This window comes from Pleuronectes platessa, chromosome 3, assembly GCF_947347685.1.
Source record: "Pleuronectes platessa chromosome 3, fPlePla1.1, whole genome shotgun sequence".
NCBI classification, from domain to species: Eukaryota; Metazoa; Chordata; class Actinopteri; order Pleuronectiformes; family Pleuronectidae; genus Pleuronectes; species Pleuronectes platessa.
In genome coordinates, this window is record NC_070628.1 from 2,449,800 (window position 1) to 2,468,800 (window position 19,001).

General features: G+C 44.2%; 1 protein-coding gene across 1 annotated transcript; it reads left to right on the forward strand.

Moving 5' to 3' along the window:
• The first annotated feature begins 1,258 nt into the window (after positions 1 to 1,258).
• Positions 1,259 to 18,562, forward strand: LOC128436945 (uncharacterized). The gene is made up of 14 exons (XM_053418900.1): positions 1,259 to 1,346; positions 7,433 to 7,512; positions 9,949 to 10,029; positions 10,756 to 10,815; positions 11,044 to 11,235; positions 11,438 to 11,591; positions 11,998 to 12,088; positions 12,206 to 12,347; positions 12,772 to 12,876; positions 13,223 to 13,310; positions 15,077 to 15,110; positions 15,414 to 15,488; positions 16,178 to 16,280; positions 17,819 to 18,562. Exons 1-14 carry the CDS (start codon positions 1,301 to 1,303, stop codon positions 17,894 to 17,896), a joined length of 1,329 nt encoding a protein of 442 aa, XP_053274875.1. The 5' UTR covers positions 1,259 to 1,300; the 3' UTR covers positions 17,897 to 18,562.
• The last annotated feature ends 439 nt before the right edge of the window (positions 18,563 to 19,001 follow it).

Consider the following 19,001-nt stretch of genomic DNA (forward strand, 5'->3'; position numbering starts at 1 on the left):
TGCATTTAGCTGACCTGCATCTGCACTTAGTACTAATTCATATAACTTAGAATTGATACACTTTGATTATATCAACTAAACTCCCAATTTGATTTATAATAGTTACCTATTTAGATAACATAGATTCATCTAGAATAGAAAAAACTAAAATACAGTTTCAGAGCAGTAAGAGCACAGTGAAAGAAAGTAAAGGTGCTGTTGAGGAATTCATTTATTGTTGTTTTCAATTTATAAAATATACATTTGATGAGACATTAAGGTTTGTATATGTTATGTAAGTACATAACACCTGTAGAATATTCAAATATAGTAAAATAACAACTCAAATACAACGAGAGTGCAGGGATGAGTTTAATCAATTGGAAATGTTTATCATATAAAATAGTGATTTATTTAGGAGTTTTGTTTTAGTATAATTTCCAATAAGAGAAAAATAAGATGAAATAAAATTGTATAAAATATATGATAAAATACACAATAGAGAAAATAGAGAAAACAAAGTACAATAACAGTGCAGTGAGAGTGATATGTTTTATCAACTCAATTTATAAAAGAAAATAATGGTGCAGTGGAGAAATTAGAAGTTGTATTTCTAACATTTACTTTCCAAGTTTATTAATGAAATAAAATTGAGGAGAAAACAATAAAAACAAAGACTAAAATACAGTTTCTCAGCAGTGATAAGTTTAATAAATTAAATATAATAAAGAAAGTAAAGGTACAGTAGAGAAAGTAATCAATTCAAGTTTTTTAATAGTATCAGGATCATGTTAAACTCTTATCTCTTATAACACGAAATAACATAAATTAGAATAGAATAAAATACAATATAACAAATTGAAGAAAACAAAGATTATAATATAGTTTCAGAGCATCAATAATGCAGTGTAAATAAAATGTAATTAAGAAAATAGAGGTGCGGTAGAGAAACTTAATCAACAAGGTTTTTATTAAGGATTACGTATTATACATATCATATGTGTTTATCCTTAATATTCTAATTCAAATTTGTTATATGAAACTACCTCAGCGTTTTTTTTTTTTATGGTAACAACCGGAAGTCGCCTTTAAATTCTGCCCATCATGGTTTTTATTGTGGAAAGCCATGAGCGGAAGTATGGCGCGAGGTAACAGGTCCCAACGGTTGTGACGCGATCACCGGAGACTCCTCACGTCAACCGACGGCTGCACCGGGGGGACGTGTCAGCGCCGCAGGAAGCCCGAGGACGGGTCGCGTCGCCCGGGCTCGCAGGTTGGATTCCAGAGGGAGCGTCCGGAGGATGTGGAGCGGAGCGAGCTGATGAAGTTCACCCGGGATCTGTGCCGGCTGCTGGGCTTGGGAGGCGGTGAGTTGGAGCCCCGGAGGTTTCTGATCAACAAGTTGGGGACGGGAGGGAAACTGGGAGTTGAAACTGGGAGTTGAAACTGGGAGTTCTCCTCTTACCAGTGATGATCCAGGTTTAAAAACCAAGTCAAACATTTAGAGGAGGGTCTGCGTCTGACAGGCGTCCTTTGCTAACCACTCTGTCCGGTCAACTGCTAATTAAGATGAATAAATCACTTTTTATGACTTAACAAATGTAATAAAAACATAAATAAATCTATAAAGATTCAGCCATAAAAGAAGCACAAGTGAAAACACAACAAATAACACAAAAAATGAATAGAAATACAGAATTAATTAAACAATTAAAAGCACTGAAATGTAATTATCTATCTTTATAGATTATTTGTTGTCACTGTGCATCGATACACAACTAAATGTCTTCCACTTAGCAGCAAATATGAACTTAACTAACAAAACAGAATAAATAGACAATTGATTGAATAAAATGTTAAAGAAATTGTCAAATATTGTAGAAATCTATAGCATAGAAATAAGATTAAGATATATTGAACATTAATGTGAATAATTTTGGTCCTAAAAAGTTGTGAGATTTGTCCCTGGGGGCTAAACAACACGTAGCATCACGTAGCATCACGTAGCATCACGTAGCATCCCTGCCCTCTAAGCGTCTTCTGATGATGTAGAACAGAGGTCTTCAACAGGGGGTCCGCGACCCCCAGGGGGTCCGTGGAGGTACTGCAGGGGGGTCGCTAAATTTTTGGTTGATAAGACAATTTTTTTTTTTTCCAACAATTTTCCCCCCCACAAATTTCATGTGTTCAGAACCAGAGTTGTATTTATTATCTTTAAATACTAGTGCTGTTAATTGATTAAAAGATGTGATCAAGTTAATCACGTCAGTAGGCTGTGATTAATCATGATTAATCACACAATTAGATATTATTTAATACTAATACAAGTACGGTGTTTGAATAAAGAAATGTATAACAAACTGGTTAGGGCTTTTTTAAATCTTATTTTAAATCTCAGGCAATTAGAATATCTTAATTCACTGAGCAACAACACCCATAAAATGCAAACTTAATTAGCAGACAACCACATCAAGTACAAAAATAACTGCTTACCTGTAAAATGACATTTTACCCACATGACTTTTAAATGGAGTAGGCTTAAGGTTTAAAAAGAAAATTAATGCCATGGTGTCTTTGAAGAGACGAAGTTAACAGTCCCTTTTCAAACTCTCATAACATAACTTGATACTTGTGAACTTTATCTATAAGATGAGCTGTTATGACGAGGTAGTTATCGTTGCTTAGCTGCTCCACTTTCGTTTTGTAGGATGAGTCCCCTGTGGCGATCTGGATAATGTCTCGAAACCTCTGGTCTTCAGCTATATTGATGGGTCTGCAGTCTATTGCGACCCATTTAGCGATAGCATTAGTTAGCTTATTTGTTGTCGCCTTTTTGACAGAGCACCGGCTCTGCTGCACTCTGCCAGTGTAGCTTGACGAGCACGGCTTGAACTCGTCTCAGTGTTAGCGTCTGTGTTAGCAAAGATGTGCTTTGCACGAAGATGTTACTTCAGACTCGTTGTACTATGATGGAAAGACAGTTCACTGCAGTATGTACACACAACTCTGGTTTTATCTAAGCGAAACTTTTTAAATCAAAATTTGCCGTGAAGCATACCGGGGTCATGTGATTAATTTGCATTAAAAAAAATTAACACGTTTTCGAGATTAATCTTAAGCGTTAATGTGTTAACGTTGACAGCCTTATTAATTACACATTAACATGAATCCAACATATTGTAGCGAACGGATAAATTGAGGTAGAAGACGTTATCTTTAAGTCTGCAATGCAAACATTCAGCTAAACACACGAGCTCTCTCAAGATGGGCACCGGTTCACAGCACCTTTCATGCAATGCGAGGATTTGCGAGGATACTTGATGCGCAAGACTCTTCCTCCGTCATCCGTTGGATCGTGTCAGACAGCCGTTATTAAAAAGACTATAGAAGTGTATGGACATTGTTAAGAGCGAAAATGGATCGCTTTGTAACTCGACCAAAAAACTCCACAAGCAAAAGAGAGATACCCTCCACTTCAAAAACCACAGGTGAAAATGCAAGTGGCGGGGCGGCACCTGCTGCTGATGTAGCAACTAATAAGGGTAAGCGCAAACGAGAGAAGACCCGGAAATATACAGATAATTATCTGAAGTTCGGATTTACCTTCAAGGAGACAGATGGCATTGAATTACCAATGTGTGTCATTTGCTCTACTGTGCTATCAAATGAATCTATGAAGCCATCAAAGCTGCAGCGTCACTTGGAGACAACCCACAGTCACTTAAAAGACAAACCTGTTGAATTCTTCCAAATGAGTATTAAATCCCTCCAAGGTCGACATTGATGAGAAAATCAGCCAAAGTTGGTGAGCTAGCTTTGAAATGCTCTTATCAAGTTGCTCTTCGGATTGCCCAGAAGAAACAGCCATACACACTTGGAGAGGATTTAATACTGCCTTCAGCAACTGACATGTAAACACTGTATGGGAATGATATTGACATTAATAAACTGAAAACTATTCCACTGTCGGACACAACCATTGCTCGCCGTATTGACGAGATGGCCTCGGATGTGAGGGAGCAACTGACAGAGAGGCTGAGGTTGGCAGATGCATTTGCATAAGAATTAGATGAGTCAACAGATGTGGCAAAGGACGCCCAGCTTCTAGCGTTTGTGCGCTTTGTCGATCAAAAGGAAGTGCAGGAGGAATTTTTGTTTTGTAAGCGCCTTCCTGAATGCACAACTAGTTCTGAAATATTCAAAGTGATCCATGTTTTTTTCAGAGAAAATAACATTCCATGGGCAAAATGTATTGCGCTGTGCACCGACGGTGCAAGAGCCATGGCTGGTATAAAAAGTGGACTAATCGCACTTGTAAGGGATGTGGCTCCGCAAGTGATTTGGACGCACTGCATGCTACACAGGGAAGCACTTGTTGCCAAAGACATGAGCACAGAATTGTCAGATGTCATGGACTCGGTCGTGAAAGTTGTCAATATAGCCAAGAAGAGTGCTATGCAAACGCGTCTCTTCTCTAATCTCTGTGCTGCTGAGGGAGAAGAAAACCCTGCGCTACTGTACCATTCTGAGGCTCGATGGCTTTCACGTGGAACAGTGTTGTCACGTGTGTTGGAATTACGCAAATCTATTCGGGAGTTTTTACTTCTCCAAATGCGCACAGAGCTGGCTGCACTTTTCAGTGACACTGTCTGGGTCACCAAACTTTCATATCTTGCTGACATTTTCCCTGAGCTGAACAAACTTAACAGTTCCATGCAAGGTCGCAATACACATGCCAATCAGCTGTATGACAGAATGGAAGGCTTTCTCAAAAAAATCTGAAGATGGAGGGAGCGCGTCGGGGAGGGAATATTTTCCATGTATCCATCAGTGGATGAGCTGGGAGATTCTGCTGTGCTCTCGCCTCGCGTAACACTCTTGCGCACTCTTGCGCACACTTGGAGGCGCTCGAAGGACAATTTAGGAAATACTTTTCTGAGGCTGTCTCCTGGCGCAGGGACAAGACATGGATACAGTTTCCATTCAGAGACAACGCAGCAGACGGCACACGCCTGACAGTGACAGAGGAGGATCAGCTCATCGAACTATCCACTGACAGTACGTTCAGAAACTTACGAAACTAAAATACTCACCCAGTTCTGGATCTCTTGCCAGAAAGACTTTCCGCAATTGGCAGCAAAAGCTATGCTCAGCCTTTTGCCCTTTGCAACAACTTATCTTTGCGAAAGTGGATTTTCCTCACTCACCTACCTGAAAAACAATTACAGTTCAAGGCTGCAGCCTGAGGCTGATATGACCCTCTGCCTGACAACCTCAATCCGTCCAAGGTTAGATAAGTTGTGTGCAACACATCAGGGTCAGACATCTCACTAATCTGGGAGTGTGTGTGCCACATATGGCTTGAGGACTGTCCCTTCTATATGAATGTTTAAAATAAATCTGTGAATTATTTTAATAAGTTGTTATTAATTGTTAGCTTAGTTATGTATGCAAGATGTATGTTTATAAATGGCAGTGGCACGGCCACCCTGTACCTTGCACATGTTAAAAATAAAAATGTTAATGAATATATGAACCTGTGTCTTATTTGAATAGCTTAGTATTGAATGTACAGTAACATGGTAGCTATGTGTATACATGGCACAGGCCCCAGTATAATATAAACACTATTTTATGCAATTTATATAGTAGGGGGTCCCTGCTCCATCTCGCCATCAGTTTGGGGGTCCTTGGCCTGAAAAACGTTGAAGACCCCTGATGTAGAAGAAGAAGCTGTTGGGGGGGAGAACACAGGAAAGCAACAAATCTTTCATCCTGAAAAACTCAAATCGGAAAAGTGTGAATAATGATGGATGCCACGTCTGCACTTCCTGGAAATGAAGCCAAAAAAACGCTGCCATCTTACACATGGTGCCGCGATGTCACGGTGCTGCCGATACATGCCCTCGACCAATCGTGACTCAGACTCAGCTGTCAATCATGACTCTTCTCCCCGTTTGAAAAGTGTATTTTACGTGTACTTTTAATTTTTAGTTTGGTCCATGTCCCATCCGCTAACATGGAGGGGGGTCATCTTACAGTCTATGAGAAGCACGTGTGTGTGTGTGTGTGTGTGTGTGTGTGTGTGTGTGTGTGTGTGTGTGTGTGTGTGTGTGTGTGTGTGTGTGTGTGTGTGTGTGTGTGTGTGTGTGTGTGTGTGTGTCTGTGTCCAAATGAAGGGCGGATGACACAGCTCAGCACGGACACTCGTCAGCCTCGACATTCCTCGTCCTTGAAACTCTTCAGCTAATGAGAGACCGACGCAGCGAGGGAGGGAAACACTTTGAATGTTGTTGTTGCTGTTTATGAAACAAATGGACAAATGTTTTTTTCTGTGCTTTGTCAATGAACATTTTTTTACGGACAAGCCAGAATTCATTCAGACAGTTTTTTACAGTGATGGTTTCAGCCCTGTCCGTTTGTCTGGTGGTGCTGGTGGCTCCTTATACCAAACAGCTTGAGTTTCTGCAAAATTCCAAAAGCTTCTGAACGGACAGTCTATTCCTGGGCAGAGTCCCCCCCCCATTTGATATTGATAAAGAATCCATTTCTGTGATTGCTCGTCACTTTAAATCAGCAGCTGAATTGGTTGGCTTGTGAATTGTGCATTATAAATACATTATAAAAACCGAGATTACTAACTTAATTCAAGTTGTATCTATCTGGTCGTATTTGCATTTTCTTTTTTACTCATAGTTGTTATAAAGTTTAAAAAGTTAAAAGTTAAACTTTCCTTCATGTCTATATCGGCTGACAGTGTGATTCCCTTCTCGTGTTCTGCTAACAGCCGTGTGACTGCAGGCGGAACTTCCTGCTCATTTGCATGTTTTTCAGTTTAATCAAATGAAGACGGAACCAGCTGCACATTTAAATATGGAGTGTACAGAGCAGCGTCCACCATCATTATTCATGTTTACTGCACTGATGCATTGTTGGACATTTATCATCACTCTTTAAGAAACTCATGAAGCTGATGGAGACACAGACACATCTCTCACACCGATCAGCCTTCAACGTGCTGAATATGCTTCGAGCCATTTCCCCACAAACAGACCACATCCCTGTTGTTATTGGTCTAATGCCCGTCATCTGACTGAGTGGGCTTTTAGTTGAATATCTGTGGTTTAGCTACATCGCTGCCCATAAAGTGGAATATTTGTATTGTCCAGAAACAGAAGCAGAAACCTCAGAACACGATGTTTGCATCATCCGCCAGCTGCCACAAGATCACCTGTCCAGTTTGCATGGGACACACACACACACACACATAAACACACACACACACACACACACACACACACACACACACACACACACACACACACACACACACACACACACACACACACACACAAGACACACATGAAGTGTTGGTCTTTTAAACCTGCTGTCAGAGTATCTCACCATGTCAGGCCCCATGTCTCACCCCTTTGTATCCATGTGTGTGTTAAAGGGCCAGGTGAGGAGGAGCTGGAGGATCAGGATGGGGCTTCTGACCCAGCACACGGAAGAAAAGGCCAAAGCTCACCAGAGGTAAATATATGGAAAAACTGCATCATATATGTATTCAGTTATATGAATATTATACAGATCATGTGTGTGTTAAAATGGCTTAAACTGATATACAGTTTTATCATCTGCTCTCACGATATTTCTGAAGCTCTTAAAGGGGACATATTATGCCCATTTCACCACAGTTGATATGGTTCCTTGGGGTCTTAATGAAATGTCTGTAACATTCTTTGGTCAAAATACCACAAGGATCATTTAAAACAGCACATTTTTACCCTGTCTAAAACAGCCTTCCTCAGATTGACCTGTTTTGAGTGCCCCACCTCCCCCCCCCCCCCCCCCCCCCACCTCCCCGCCCCCCCTCTCACCAACAACCCATCCCCCTTCTCACTGCCCCGCCCCCGACACACACACACACACACACACACACACACACACACACACACACACACACACACACACAGACACACCTCTTAAATCTCCCCTTAGCATATTTAAGGTTGTTAAAATAACTTTAAGTCACTGTCCTACACATATATTTCTGTATCTGTTTGTTGTGTTTCTTCATTGAAGCTACAATTTTCAAACTACTACACACACAGACAAAGGGATCGTGGGGGGCTACAGCTTTGGAGGCTAACACTGCTGCAACTTTTGCGGTGAAATGCATTTAAAACCCCGGGTATGAGTTCCGGTGCTATTTTCTAACAAAGACAGACACACACAGAAGCTACGACTCGGGTTAGCCTCCGAGTGCATTGTTTTCTATGTATACCTGCTGCATGCACGGGGCGCCAGACACACACACACAAGCTACGACTCCGAGAGCATTGTTCCTCCACTCCGGAGCCGAAATGGGATCTCTCCCCCCACCTCTGAGTCAGATACTTCCCGGCCGGGGTTCCACATGCAATACTGCTGTAAATACGTTCACAAGCAGCCATTCCAGAAAGTGCTGCAACTTTAAACACAAACTAATAGCCAACTAGCGTTAGCCCGCTGCTGCTAACCGTAGCGGGACACACAGGCTGGAGATTTGTCACAGATCGATAATGATCAATGATGAAAATGAGACATACCCTGCAGACGTTGGGAACCCTGAGCCGGTGAGACGTGTCCGGCTCTCAGGTGTGTGAAGTCAGCGGGAGCATCGCCAGCCTCGCAGTGAGCCGCCCGGGTACAGCCGGGATCCAACCGGCCACCGAGCACCCGGCTGCCGTCGACGCCGGCCGGCAAGCCGGGCATTGATTGCTATGAGGCTAACGCCACCTAGCTTTTTATGTCACGTCAATTACTGAAACAAAACAACAGCTTTTCTAGTTGAAGACACTCACTGCAACACGAGACACGCACTTCAACGCTCCCCTGTCCGTGGGGAGATCAGTCAGGCGGCTGCTGCTAACCGTAAACAAACACTGACAGGTCCACCAGAAGCGAGCCGCAGACATGGGTCCAGCAGCCGAACATCACCTAACGAGCCCGAGCTGAGGAGGGGGCTTTGGCATGTGACTTACCTTGACCGCAGGCTCTGCTTCTCGGCCAGATCTCTGCTGCTTCCCGGGTGGGCTGCCACATGCAATACTGCTGTAAAAACGTGCACAAGCAGCCATTTGAAGCAACTTTAAACACAAACTAACAGCAAGCTAGCGTTTGCTCCCTGCTGCTAACCATAAACAAACAGCGATAGGTCCACCAGAAGCGAGCCGCAGACACGGGTCCAGCAACCGGATATCCTCTAACGAGCCCGAGCTGAGGAGGGGGCTTTGGCATGTGACTTACCCCGACGCAGGCTTTGCTTCTCGGCCAGATCTCCGCCTCTCACCCCGCTCAACGGCTGGCTAGTGTCCCCCCTCGGCTAGCTTCCCAGCTAACACCCGCCGCCTCGAGCTGAGGAGGGTGCTGTGGCTCGTAACGTAACCCGGTCTCCTCCTCCACCAGATCTCCGCCTCCAGGGGGGGGGGGGGGGGGGGGGGGGGGCTATACCATGTAGACCGACTGTGACGTCAATTCTGGTCGTATTCTGATTCGACACACTTTATCGTATAGTTTCTTACATAGAGGAACCACATCAAATCGCTGGACTTTCCAGAGTTTTTGGGACGGTAGACATGCCAGATACCGACATTAACATGTTGAAGCACTGCAAAAGTGGAATTTTCATAATATGTCCCCTTCAAATCTCCTAATGCACTCAGAGATGCAGTATCACTAAAGACCACTGGGTGTTATAATGGAGCTCCATTTAAAATGTGCCAATTTATCTTCAAACATTCAAACTAATATTTCCCCAGAGGATTTTTTATCTCAAGAGCTAGTTTCTGGCTCTCAGGATTATTGCTGCGTTGTTAAACTTCAGCAATAAATCCTGATGTTTAATCGTTTCCAGCGCAGATTGAAGAAGACGTGGCTGATGTGACCTGAGTGTTGTTGTGTGCATGTTGCTGTGTCATGGAACAGGTCACGGTGAACAGTGAGGAGGGTCTGGATGAGAAGGAGAGAGCAAAGAGGAGAGCGGAAAGGAGGAGAGCCAAGAGGAAAGTGAGTAAAAAGAAACCTGCAGGACCGGACAGGGAAACGAAACTCAGGTTTGGAATCTGCCAAAAGGAATAACATATAATTCAAGGACAAGGAAGTAGTGGACAGATTCATGTTTGTGTTCATATTGTCCCTTTGTCAGAACCTGGCTCCAGGCTGAACAAAGTGAGACAGACCACGAATGAGTTTGAACCAAAATATAAGTTTATCTTGACCAATTGAAATGGAAATTGAAATGGAAGCCATCAAATCAAACACTGTGGAGGAGTGAAGGGTGGGACTCTGGCTGCCAGCTGCTTATAAAGTGCAGCCGGAGCAGGTGAATGGAATCAACCTGACGACCATCAGGCTCCGTCTGGAGGAGAAGTAACACACATCGGACTCATTTCATTAAATTTACTTAAATTCATTTTAAGAAATTCCTGTTGAGGCAAAAGCTTCATCTACAGAACTATAAAAACTACGAAAACATTCAATTCAATTGTTGTCAGAACAAGTTAATGACACTTGAACAAAACTGTGAATCTGTGATGTCAGCATGTTGAGCAGCTGCTGGTTTATTTCATCTGCTAACAACTGATCCACATTCCACACATCACCACACCCTCGCCTGTCGCCACACCTGTGACCACGCTCTCTTCATCCCTGTTCTTGCCACTCCCCCTATCACACATCCGCTTCCACACCCGTGTCCATCCCACAGCCACCGTGTCCATGTTGTCCTTTCAGAGGCAGAAGGAGCGCAAGAAACAGGAGCGAGAGGAGAGGATGGAGGATTCTTCAGAGCAGGTGAGAGCTCACACGCCTAAATTACCTCCGTCTTCTTATATTGTGTTATTGAAACTTGACCAGGGAGGTAAACACAGCTATTTGTTACCAGTGACGTATGTGAACCCAGATAGTTACAATAAAACCTCTGTAATAACAATACAATAAGGATATGGGACTTCCTGGTCTCCTCGGGTGATTTCCTATATGAATTGCTTCGATTATTAATATGCTTTTAACTTGTAACAGGAAGAAGAAGCGTCTGGAGGAGCTGCGACGGAGAGCAACAGTGAGGAGGAATACAAAGAGGAGGAGCCATGGACTGCGGTTCGTCCCTCAAACAAGTGGAACCCTGAATCAGTCCCTGGCGTCGGGACCACAGAGAACAAGAACAACCACAAGTTCCCCCACAGGACGTCAGAGGAGATGGGCTGTACCCAGGCCGGTTGATTATTTCACCCATTCATTCAAAATCTAAATAAAATGTGTGAATTAGTAAGTGATAAAAATATGATGTGAATTTCGTCCATGTGAAATATCCTGGGTCGCTTCAGGGTTCAGGCTGCAGGCGTCCTCCTGTGTTCCCAGTACTCACACCCAGTCTGCTGCACTGAGTTCCCTGTGTGGTCTGCTGGTTTTGCAGGAGCCAGAGTGGGACGTCAGCAGTGCGTTTGTGGCTAACGCCGCCAGCCACATCAAACTCAAAGGCCCGAGGAGCAGAGGGCTGCAGATCACCAGAGAGAACAAGGAGAACGAGGACACAGAAGAAATGAAGAGGAGGGGAGAGTCACTAACAGGTGAATCTATTACTGAGCAACAGCGCCCTCTGTAGGGACCGATGAGGACCTTACAGATACATAAATCCCAGGGTTTTTGTCACCTTACAGAGCTTTAATAAACAGAATCCTACTTTAACCATGAATCTTAAAGCAGCTGTGTTGGTCCCGATATGGCTCCAGGTGTTTTTTCGACAAAACCACATCTCTATTCATCTGTAAGGAAATAAATTTCCCTGCGTTGAACACTAGGGGGCAGATGTCACAGGCTACAGCCTCATTAGGATCTATCAGAGGACATTTGAATCAATATTCAGACTCGTAGTCGATCATACTCAATATCTGCAGATGCTCTGTAATAAAGGACTATGATTGGATATCTGTGAGTTTGTGTGTGTGTGTTTCTGTGTGTGTTTACAATATCCAGAACAGGGCCTTCAGATGTTTGGGCGGGGCCAGTACAGCCAGGCAGTACACATGTTTACAGAAGCCATCAACTGTGACCCTAAGGACCACAGGTGAGCTGAGCTGTGACCTCTGACCCCGACTAAACGTCACTAACCAGGACGTCCCACACGTTCACTAGAGAAAGACAAACTCTCTGTATCTCATTGTGTCTTTCTCTCGTCTCTCAGGTTCTATGGAAATCGCTCTTACTGTAACTTGTGTCTGGAACGGCACTCCGCCGCCCTCAAGGACGCTCAGAGGTCAATCGAGCTGGCTCCCGATTGGCCAAAGGGATTCTTCCGTAAGGGTTGTGCTTTGATGGGGTTAAAGGTCAGCACCTGCTGTTCAAGCATAGACTGTGTATATAAATGGACGTTAACTCTGGGTCTGACAAGTGCCTGAAACCTGTATTCTCTCTACTGACCAGCAGGGGTCCTCTGGTAGTTTCTATAAGTCATTGAGAAAGTGACTCACTCTACTTCTGTCTTTATAACGTCAGTAAACATTAAGGAGTTTATGGCTCATGCTCTAGTTTCAAGTCTTCTTCAATACAACTGATGTTCAGGTGTTTGTTGTTGTACAGCTCTTTGTCATGCTCCGCCCCCCCCTCCTCTGATGACGTGTGTGTGTGTGTGTGTGTGTGTGTGTGTGTGTGTGTGTGTGTGTGTGTGTGTGTGTGTGTGTGTGTGTGTGTGTGTGTGTGTGTGTGTGTGTGTGTGTGTGTGTGTGTGTGTGTGTGTGTCTCACGTTGCAGCGGTACAAAGAGGCGGAGGAGGCCATGGAGCAGGTGTTAAAGTTGGATCAGCACATTAATGAGGCGTCCAGTAAACTCGTCACCTGTCGGATTCTGCAGCTCATGGTGAGAGCTGCACAAGAGACCAACACGCTCGACTTCCTCTTTCAAGACGACTTTAAAAGTTTATGAATTCAAGTTATCTGAACTCTCCCTGAACCCGTTCATCCCCGGTTTTAACACTCTGGCCCCAGCCATTCAATCACAAGCAGTCAGCACTAAGTTCAAGTGTGAATGAGACAAATTCCTTTTGCTGTGTGAATTCAAATGAGTCGTAGGCCAAGCACCATCTTTAAATGACAAGTAGATCAGTGAACATTTATCACGTTTGAGTATATATATTAAAAAAAGGTAAATACATGAGGAATCTTTTGTTTCAGTTTTAAAATAATGTTTGTCTTCTGTACTGTAGGATATGGGCTTTGAGGAAGAGCAGAGTAAACTGCTGCTGGAGAAGTTCAACACGGTTCAAGGCGTCCTCAACTCATCTGAGGCCAAAGGTAAGATGCAGTACCATACCTGTCCACACAGAGGCAGCATTGCTCTTCGTTTCCTAATGGGGGGGGGGGGGGTTCATCCATGAACCAGCTGTTTACAAATTAAGTTTATTAATGTGATGTTAAAGGGCCCATATTACAAAAATTCCACTTTTGTAGTACTTCTACATGTTATTTTGGGTATCTGGCATGTCTACCGTCCCAAAAACTCTGGAAAAAAACAACTCCCGCGATTTTTTGTGGTTCCTCTATGTCAGAAACGATACTCTAGAGTGCGTCCAATGGGATTACGACAAAAAAGTACGTATTTTCCAACCATGCCCATGTAGGGAGTCTCGCTACATTGCCTTGGATCACCCCCCACCATCATCTCACCGGCTCCGGGGAGAGACGGCCCGGCTCAACGGCTCGTGAGCTAACGCTGGAGCCCGGGCTGACACTGTCGACACTGTGCATTAGGGTGAAGCTCAGATCCTGCGGAAAGCGTTTAGTGTCCCGGGGGCCTCCGCCTCGACGATCGGCATGTTATGTGCGGCTACTTAGCTGTCTGAGGCATTAGCTCGCTAGCGTTAGCTCGTGAGCCCGTAGCTCAAGGTAAGCAACTAGTTAACACGCGGCAAAAGTGACAGGGGGAGCAGCGGTGACACGGTGCGATCCGGGCTGTCCGAGGCGGCGACCTTTGCTGATCCCAGCCGCTATGTCATCGCATCAGCAGATCCGCCGCTGCCTCGGACCTCCCCGCATCGCACCTTGTCACCGCTGCTTCCCGGCTGGGAAGTGGCGGACACCAGCATAGTCAGCCAGCGCGGGGACACCAGCGCCACCGCAGCAGCTCCACGGCCCCACAGCTCCACGGTCATCTCGTAGAGGTGATGGGAGGAACTACTAGACGCGCTTCCACTGGTAAGAGACCCCGTGTTTTCACTCACAATCCAACTCGCCTCCATCTCTGAAGCACAATGAATCACTTTGGGTGTTGTTGTTTTTTTTTTACCTGGCGTTACTGTTGTTATTATTGACGTGTCTTCACCGTGAACGTGCTTGGTGTGTTAGCTACAGCTACGTCTGCTCAGGGAGCAGATGAGTGAGGCGTCGGCTGCTTTTGACGCGAGGCTCCGTGTGTGTTCAGTGAAACCTCCACATCTAGCGGGCTGAGCTGGAATGACACGAGTAGCTCATCAGCTGATATCACACAGGCGGCTTCACATCATCTTGGCGCAATGGTTTTTGATTCTCTCTGCTCCGTTGTTTACCAGGGTGTCCCCCCTTGTGTGTGAGGGGGGTGAGAGGGGGGGCGGGGGGGGGGGGGGTGAGAGGGGGGCGGGGCACTCAAAACAGGTCAATCTGAGGAGGGCTGTTTTAGACATGGTAAAAAGGTGCTGTGTTAAATAGTCCTTGTGGTATTTTGACCAAAATATGTTACAGACATTTCATTAAGACCCCAAGGAGCCATATCAACTGTGGTAAAATGGGCAAACGATCAGTCCTTTAAAGTTAATTCAATGGACTATCTGACAAGATGAAGACATAACAGCTCCCAAAAGTGAAGCCCCCTGGTGGCCAGCTGCTGTATAGGCCTTAAAACCGTGTTAGTGGACGGCATATCGCCCAAAATAAAAAGTCAGATACACTTCAAATAGATTTTTTTAATAATGTCTATGCTTCATACTGTTCCAGCCAGAGGAAAATATGTAAATTGCATCAGACCACAGTAATGAACTATTTAAATACGTCTCACTGACATCATCTATTTTCTGTTTCCTCTCCAGCACTGAAGCAAACATCTCTGCAGGAGCAGAGTGGGTAAGTATTATGGTTATGAACAATACTCATAATCACACCATTGTCATTTAGATGTGAAGAAGAAAGTATATACAGGATATGTTGTGGAGCTTGAACGTGAAGAAGATACTAACTGTATTTCTATTATAAAAGTCTTGTACCATGTAGAATAAGCACAGTCTCCTCTGTGGGTAGTGAAGATGAGGAGTTTTTATGTATCACCCTCTCCCACATTTTCATCCCCTATGATCCATGACTCTCCTCTCATTCACCCCTCCCCCCCCTCCCCATCTCCAACTCCTTCTTTCCTCCTCTGTTTTCCAGGAGCTGTCGCTCTCTGTGGGTTGGGAACATTACAGTAGAAGTTACAGAGAAAAACCTCTGGGATCTCTTCAAAACGTAAAATCAATATGTGTGCATGTGTGTGTGATCCAGGTTGTACTGATGTTGTGGGGACATAAAGTACGTCCCCACAACACACTGTAAGGTGATGTTATAATGTTAGGTTTAGATTAAGGTAGTTACTATTCTGGTTAGAGTACACTAAATGGACAAAGGTTTTGGGACACCTACACTTACAGTGAATTCGATGGTTAAGGGGTGTGTCCAAATACTTTTGTCCATATAGTGTAAGTGAATGTAATGTCTCAACAGAAGCCTGTTGATTGGTTGAACCAAATTGTCTCCATTGCCCCCCTGGTGGCTGGCGTGAGTATAGGTCATACACACATTGGCTCAATCCCCTGATCACTAAACTGTGCAGGTTGTGACTCCAAAGATGACAACGTTTGTGTCTGGGATGTTATGACTCGTTTTCTGAACAGTGGGAGGAAGTGCAGACGTGTCGACCATCTTTATTTAGAGTCTGTTTGTCTTACTTACTCACACTCAAAAGCAGTAGTAGAAATATTTAGAACAGAAGTTCTTCTGTAGGTAAGAGGTAATTTTGCTGTGTTTTAATAGTTAAAGTACTTTTAGTAGAAGCCAAAGCAGCAGGTTTATCACTGACAGCAGCAGTGAACGAGTTGGTCAGTGTTGTCTGAACCACACTTCTCTCACTTTGAGGTTTTGTGTTTCCACGGTTAAAGGTTTGGTGAGATAGAGAGCGTCAGAGTTCTTCACCAACGCTTCTGTGCCTTCGTCAACTTCAAGAACGCCAACACTGCTGCCAGAGCCCTGGAGAAGCTGCAGGTGAGCGGTGGACCGGCTCGGTTTCAGGAGATCAGAGTTTATTCACGTAACAAGAACAACCACAGCTGAACAAAGTTCTGAAAATGCTTCTTCCCTAAATAGTTCTTGCATCATGTGGAGGTGTGCTTTGGGTCATTGTCCTGTTGTAGGAGGAAATTGGCTCCAATCAAGCGCTGTCCACAGGGTATGGCATGGCGTTGCAAAATGAAGTGATAGCCTTCCTTATTTAAAATCCCTTTTACCTTGTACAAATCTCCCACTTTACCAGCACCAGTCAGCCAAAGACCATCACATGACCTCCACCATGCTGGACAGATGGCGTTAGGACTCTTCCAGCATCTTTTCACCTGTTCTGCGTCTCACAAATGTTCTTCTGTTTGATCCAAACACCTCAAACTTTGATTCGTCTGTCCATAACACTTTTTTCCAATCTTCCTCTGTCCAATGTCTGTGTTATTTTGCTCATATCAATCTTTTCTTTTTATTGGCCAGTCTCAGATTTGGCTTTTTCTTTGCCACTCTGCCTAGAAGGCCAGCATCCCGGAGTCACCTCTTCACTGTAGACGTTCACACTGGTGTTTTGCGGGTACCATTTAAAGAAGCTGCCAGTTGAGGTTCTGTGAGGCGTCTATATCTTAAACTAGAGACTCTAATGTACTTGTCTTCTTGCTGAGTTGTGCACCAGGGCCTCCCACTTCTCTTTTTACTCTGGTTACAGCCTGTTTGTGTTGTTCTCTGAAGAGAGTAGTTCACACCGTTGTAGGAAATTTACAGTTTCTTCGAAATTTCTCGCATTGAACAGCCTTCAGTTCTAAGAACAAGAATAGACTGGCGAGTTCCACATGAAAGTTCTCTTTTTCTGGCCATTTTGAGAGTATAATCAAACCCACAAATGTGATGCTCCAGATACTCAACTAGCTCAAAGTAAGGCCAGGTTATAGCTTCTCTCACCAGCTAAAGGTTTTCAGCTGTGCTAACATAACTGCACAAGGGTTTTCAAGGGTTTTCTAATCATCCATTAGTCTTCTAAGGCGATGAGCAAACACAATGTACCATTAGAACACTGGAGGGATAGTTGCTGGAAATGGGCCTCTATACACCTATGTAGATATTTCATTAAAAACCAGACGTTTCCACCTAGAACTGTCATTTACCACATTAACAATGTATAGAGTGTATTTCTGATTAATTTAATGTTATCTTTATAAAAAAAACCAGTGCTTTTCTTTGAAAAATAAGGACATTTCTAGGTGACCCCAAACCTTTGAACGGTAGTGTATGTGAGAATGAAAATAATGCACAGTAACAGATACAATCAAGGTCTCAAACTTTAAATGAAAGTCAGTGAGAAAGTTTGGGTCTTTAACATTGAGTAAAACATTTCTAGGGTCTGAGCGGTTCTGAAATGAAGAGGTAAGCTGTTCCAGAGATCAGCTGGAGCCCCTTCACATTTCTCTTGAATGTCACTGTCCCGGCCATCGTCCCATTCTTGTGCCTTTCATAGACATTATGTAACTTCTATGTGTCCTCCTGGCCAGGGGGTGGAGCTGAGGAGCACCAAGCTGGTGATGCGGTACCCGGACCGTTGGATCCAGCGGACTCTGCCCTCTACATAAAGGACCAGAACCAGCCTGGGCTTCAGTGCTGCAGGGACACAGCACAGCTCAGCTTCCACCGGGTTCTGAGGAAATCACTCACCATCCACGTTGTTCTACAAAAGTCACACGAGGGATATGAACATGAATCTCACTTCATACAAATGTGTTCAAATACACAAATAACCCCCTCTGGTTCTGACCCGTCCAGACAGACTAGTTCCCCTCACCTCCCCTCCCCCTGCACCGAGACACATCACAGGGGGATTTACAAAGAATGAGGGGGAGCAGGAGGATGTTCTGCCCGACGACACCGACAGCTGAATGTGTGAGTGAGAAGAAAAAGAGAGAGACGGGTTCTGCACTGGGTCCAGAACCCAACCTTGTAAATACTTTGAATATAAGAAGGTCTAAAAGATTTAGATTTATTTGAAACGTCACTGAGGAGTCACTGAGCTCCATTTGGATCCCAGGAGAAACCCTGAGGAACTCCTGGTTCCTGCTGTGTGGGACATGTCACCTCTCGTCGGGTTTTACTGGGACCAGTGACTCTGGTTGAACCTTGTTGGAAACAACCAAAGACTCTTTGACAAACCGTTGTCTGAACACCACTGCTGCTTTGCTGCCAAATGAAGTTATTTCCTTTTTTTAAGTATTTGCACAAAACAATAAATGAATAAACACTGATGATTTCCATGTTTCTTCTCTAGCGATCCGACATGCCTTTAAAAACATTCCTGAGTTCACTTTGTTTGCTTCACAGTTTTTAAGATGTGCTGATGTAATCCAGGTTGTCAGGCCACAAAGCTTGTATGTGAAGAGAGAAGAAGCCGTGGAAGGTCAGAGCAAATTCACTTCTGTTTCTTAGAACTTCATCAACCAGGAAGAAAACACAAGGCTCTTTTTCATCATGACCACATCCTTGTTACTAACTCAGCTCTGGAGCCAGAGACACTTGCACCATCAGTCTTATCTCTGTGTCCAGACATGAGGGACTCCGTCTTCTTTCTTCTGACACTATCAGATAATCACAGATGAAAGAAGTGTGATGTTAGAGAAGCTCGAACTGAAGCACTGAACCTTCATCTGATACTCGTAAAAATGTTTCCCTGCATTATAAACTCTG

Coding starts and splice junctions, on each gene's coding strand:
- LOC128436945 (XM_053418900.1), top strand. CDS start 1,301: ATGAAGTTCACCCGGGATCTGTGCCGGCTGCTGGGCTTGGGAGGCG. Junction 11,236..11,437: donor AGGAGATGGGCTGTACCCAG/GCCGGTTGATTA, acceptor CTGGTTTTGCAG/GAGCCAGAGTGGGACGTCAG. Junction 12,089..12,205: donor TGTGACCCTAAGGACCACAG/GTGAGCTGAGCT, acceptor CTCGTCTCTCAG/GTTCTATGGAAATCGCTCTT.